Source organism: Atta cephalotes (assembly GCF_000143395.1).
Source record: "Atta cephalotes unplaced genomic scaffold scaffold00031, whole genome shotgun sequence".
Classification (NCBI taxonomy): domain Eukaryota; kingdom Metazoa; phylum Arthropoda; class Insecta; order Hymenoptera; family Formicidae; genus Atta; species Atta cephalotes.
In genome coordinates, this window is record NW_012130095.1 from 1,376,428 (window position 1) to 1,381,914 (window position 5,487).

The window sequence follows — 5,487 nt, forward strand, 5'->3', positions numbered from 1 at the left end:
TTCTTCCACGTGATATCTTTTTGTAATTTTTCATCATTTTTCATGTTCTTAATTTTAATAATAAAATTTTCAATTTATATAAAAATTTGGTTAAATTTTATTTTTTAATTTGTCTACCTAGAAAGACCGTTGGAGCCAATTTGGCTCCTTTATCCGGTCCTTCTAGTATTAATCCATCTGAATAAATTTGTTCTGTTTCTCAAATTAATGAATATTTGTTTTATTCTCCAATATTAATAAAAATATCTTATTAGTATCAATATTGATTTACTTTATAAGAAATCAAGACTAGACGTCATTAATTATTGTTCACTTTGTAAACACTTACCATCAGTACTCCTATTAAAATTCATGCACAGAGCAATGTCCATCATGCCTCCACACTCTGTTTTTCGATATCGTTATTGCTTAGTAAGATATAAGAGTCTCGACCAACCATCAATCGATGTTGACTAGTTGTTAGAAAAGACGATCCTCTTCTAATGGTCCTCTTACCAAGTTCGATCGCCTCGTGCGCCAATATCGGGCTATTATGAGCCTTTACGAATACTGTAATGATGACTACAAGTCCAACTAAAACCATGCCATACGTCAAGCAGGGCACAGCGATGTCGGCAAACGTGGTCGCCAGATAAATATATCTTCTAATGGATGGCGTAAGCTCTTCTATACCTTCCTCGATCCACATAATTGGGAATATTATATCAGGGAAATTCGCGACAACTCTGATATTAGACTGTTGTTCTATCTTCAGATTCAACTGGACGCGAACCTTTGCTTCAAGCGGTACCCCTAATTTCTGAGAAAATAAAAAAATTTTGATTATCCTAAATTTTAGACATGATATCTTCGCTATTTATATTCTATTTATTTAATTGCAATCTATTTATTAATTTTCTATTTATTTATTACTTCTTATTAAACTTATATTCATTAATTTTTTTAAGCCAAGTTTAATTAACAAACTATGTTTATACATACAGTAATTTTAATTTATAATATTAATTTTTTAATTTATAATATATTAAAAGAGCATATGATGCATATCATGAAATTAAGATTATATTTTCTTTATGCTTTACTCACTGGTTGGATTTTGAAATATGTTTTGTGCAAGTTTTCGACCGGCTTGAGTCCATCAATAGCATCTAACAATTTAGGATCCGCCTTATAAAAATGTGGGAACGATATATATACTGGTGCACCTAAAATAAAAAGAAATAGATTTTATCTTTTAATAGAATTCGAAGAATGTTTAGAAATTTTATTGATTTTATAAAATATAAAACACTTACTATATTGACATGGACTAATATCCTGCAAGCCTTGCGGAGGGCAACTGTCAATGCCATCCGAGCAGAAGCAGTTATCTTCTTTAGCTGTTTCATTTCGAGTAAAAATTATATCCGTAGGAGTATATAAATCCGCCTTGATACCAGCCTTTTTTATCGGACCTCGATACTGCAACGGAAGTGTTCTACAAATATCCTTGTCCCAGACATGAATGATATCCGCGCCAGTCTGGTCTCGCGGCGGAAAGAAAGATCCTGCAAAAAACATTCCAAGTTTACTTGAAATTCAGTTTTATTTATTGCAATGAAATCTTAGGGGAATTACAATTTTAATATACTGTCCTATATCTTATTTTCTATGTAAAAAAAAGATTACCTTCCGAAGCCGTAATGGAATTGCATGGTGCGTTCGACCAGTATGGCAAATGATCAAGCCCGTTTAATCGATTTATTAAACCAAACTCTTTCATGTTTGTGTGTCCAGTGAATATCGTAGATATTTCGCTTAATGTACCGTTTCTCTATAAGAGATTTGATTATAAATTATTCTCTAGACTACAATATTTGGCACCAATGACGGATTAAGTATTTTGCTGCCTCTAGGCACCAATATTAAGCTATTCCTAGATGGCTTCATTAATTTATGAATTTGATAAAAGGAAAAATGGATAAAAAAAGGTTTTATACTCCCGCATTTAGCTGGTAAAAAATTTAATAATCCTAAATAAATAATATAAATATAATACATTTTTAATTGTATTTAAAATATTATTTCTGATAAAATATGCTCGATGTAACTCCTGCAAAAACGTTAGATTAACAAATTAAAAATTTATCTCGATTGTGTAAATATTTTCTATCTTCAAAAAGAAGAATGTTAAAAAGAAGTTGATTTTTGCTCATAAAGATGTAAAAAGAAACGTTTTTTATCCCGAACTTTTTATTAACATTATCGTATTTAAAATCTATAAAAAATGCTATTCTTGTTACTTACACTTTTATGGGCAAAAATTGATTTCTTTTTAACATTCTCTTTTGCTACCCTCTCAAATTTACCGCTCTAGGCAAATACCTTGTTTGTCTATCTATTAATCCATCACTGTTTGACACATACAATATATATCATACAATTATTTTGCATATAAGAAAAATATACAAAGCGAAAAAAAAAAAAATATATATATATATAATGATTATTACATAATACTTACTCCAAGAAGAAGTCCCATTCTATTCATGGGGGGTCGTCTTGTTTTGGGAAGAAATTTGTGACCTAAGCTAATTAATGGATCGTCGTACCCGAAGACTAATTCCTGCGCAGTTATAGAAATAAAGGGTTTCATATGCAATCCGCTCAAGAAAATTGACAATCCCATTGTAATTAAACGAGGGAGACTCTTGCTTTGTGTTGAAAGTGTCTACAAAAAAAGTACTTGTTTACTTATATCTTCAAATCCAATAAGCAAAATGTCTAAAATCGACATAAAATCGGCAAACAACTTTAAAATATTTTTCAGAATTCTTTACGGAATATCTTGAAGATTTTTCTTTAAAAATTCTTGGATGTTTAATTTTAGACAGTTTGCTCAGGAATCCTTGATGATATAATATTCTAGCTAATATCTTTATTAAGTATTGTACATTAATATAGAAGCTCTTAAAATTTATCTCTGAAAATATGTGATGGTACAATACAATATTTTAAAGATTTTTGTCATGTATTTCAGTAAAATTAATTAAATGTTATAATAAAAAAATGTTATAAATTATAAAATATTATAAATTAATTAAATTTTATATGTTTTATTAATGAATAAAAGAAATTTACATAAAATTTTTCAAAATATAATATTCTCAGTCTCAGAACTATCGTATTTTCAAGGTAAATTCTAAGAAAAAATTCTTTCCATGTGGATAGAAATATATTTACAATTCTATTTCTACGTTAACTCACAAGTAAAGATATATTTGGCACCATCAATTTAGTATCTCCATCTTCAGACAACTCGGGCACAAAATTTAAAATTTTCTTATGCTGATAACTAACGGTTCCATTATTATGAAACACGATGTTAACTTTTTCCATATCCTCTCTGCAAAAGTATGTATTCAATTTTCTCATTAATTATTGTTGTCTAACGAAAGACAAGTTTTTCATTAATCAATCGCGTTATGTGCAAATGCAACTTTTACAGAACAAAGTTGCATTTGCGCATAGTGAGTAATGAATTAAAAAACTCACCTGAAGTTACGTTTACATAAATACGTAATTTAAATTATGCAGATAATTTGTTCACTTATATTACTTTGGAATATAAATGTAAGATTTAAAAAACTAAAATAACGATAAAATAACTATTCGAAGAAAAATAGATTTTAATGCAAATTTTAGATCTTATTCATCGATTGTCTCAACGTTAAAACAAACAAAAAGTCTTACCGATAAACGAACGGGCCTATTTCTTGGAGTTTCGGTTTCTCATTATACTGCAGGAAACCTTCTGTGTTGGTTACGTTAAATATATAGACTTTGGTCAATCGAATCACGCCCGGCTTCTGCCAATATTGAAACGAGAGCGAACCATTCCAGAGTCGTAGTTGCTGGAAAGCAATAGTGAATTGCCGAGATTATTACCAGCGTATATGATTTCTCTCACATTAAAATTGCAATTTGTACACGTGCACGTTGCATTTAAAGTAATTTATCATGATATTTTTATGCAAAACAGTCATTAATCAACTCAAAAAAAGTCATCAAAGTTTTTATAAATGTAAGAAAATTGAACTATTAGCGATCGATTTATTGCATATTTCATTTCATGGAATATCTGAAATTCTTACACGAATAGATTCTTACATTTCAAATGTCTATCTCACGATGCAATATTCATATAATTTCCGGAGAAATTAAAAACAAAAGTATAAAAACAAGAAATAATATTGAGAAATTTGTTCTGTTTTATTTATCATTGACATGAGAATCTCACTTTCAAGATTCTTTTTGTAAATAAATTTTTATTTTGGTTATCTTCAATAACAAATAAATGTGCGAAAAGAGAAAGTTTAAAAACGGAAATAAATCTTTATTTATGTTACAGTAATTAAATAACTAGACATAGATAAGTAACTAAACATTAATCTAATTTCATAGATAATTGAAACGTTGCTTATGAGATAATGTTAGAAAAAATTATGCAGATTATATTTAACAAAAATATAAACTATTATAACTGTTAAGAGTTAAATTATTTATTTTTATATATATATATATATATATATATATATAATTACTTAATAATAATAATAATAATGAATTAGTGTAAGTGTGCATAATTAATTAGTAATAATAATTGTTAATTTTAAAATAAATAATATATAATAAAAATTACTTATATAATAATCTGTAAATTGAATTCAAGTTGTGTAAATAGCAATATTTATACAAACAAATTGTAGTAATATATTTGATTCATAATTGTTGTGCTAATCATCATGCTGACAATCATTTGCACTTGCAGACATAAATTATCTGCAGACGACATAATGTGCGTGCATAATACTTTGAACATTCCGAAAGTATTTACTGTGAATACAAATACACTTCATAAATGTGTTATCATAAAAAAAGATTAAATATTCATTGCGTGAGAAATTATTTTGTTTAAATATGTTTATTTATAAAATTATATATAATTTCATATAATTAATTTTAAAAGTAAAACAAGAAATAAGATAAAATACTTCTTAAAAATTTAACTTTATGATTAAACACGATTAAATTAATAAACAATCGCCAACAAAATTGTGTTTCACCAATTCATCATTAAATTGATTTAGCTTTTTTCTTTCTTCTTTTCTTTTTTTGATAAAATGATAAATATACTCATTGTGATTTGTAAAAGATATTATTCTAAAAGCATAAAGAACACTTTATATTCGTATATAATGTACATTTTTTTAAATTTTCTTAATACCAATAAAAAGCTAAATACACAATTTTTAAAATACTGTAATGACTGTATTACATATTTATCAAATATTGAATCCGAAGAATCGTTCACAAATGTATATATGTGTGTGTGTGTGTGTGTGTGTGTGTGTGTGTGTGTGTGTGTGTGTGTGTGTGTGTGTGTGTGTGTGTGTGTGTGTGTGTGTGTGTGTGTGTGTGTGTGTGTGTGTGTGTGTGTGTGTGTGT

The 5,487-nt window shown here is 27.6% G+C and overlaps 1 protein-coding gene across 1 annotated transcript in view; it reads right to left on the reverse strand.

The window, feature by feature from the left end:
• Positions 1 to 370: 370 nt before the first annotated feature.
• LOC105621018 (scavenger receptor class B member 1) overlaps positions 371 to 5,487 on the reverse strand; it is a 44,808-nt gene continuing 39,691 nt past the window's right edge. The window contains exons 3-9 of the mRNA XM_012202495.1: positions 3,733 to 3,893; positions 3,247 to 3,385; positions 2,504 to 2,710; positions 1,669 to 1,813; positions 1,296 to 1,547; positions 1,087 to 1,205; positions 371 to 799 (exon numbers count right to left, since the gene is read on the reverse strand). Of these exons, the coding sequence (XP_012057885.1) occupies positions 371 to 799; positions 1,087 to 1,205; positions 1,296 to 1,547; positions 1,669 to 1,813; positions 2,504 to 2,710; positions 3,247 to 3,385; positions 3,733 to 3,893 (1,452 nt within the window). The remainder of the gene's footprint in view (positions 800 to 1,086; positions 1,206 to 1,295; positions 1,548 to 1,668; positions 1,814 to 2,503; positions 2,711 to 3,246; positions 3,386 to 3,732; positions 3,894 to 5,487) is intronic.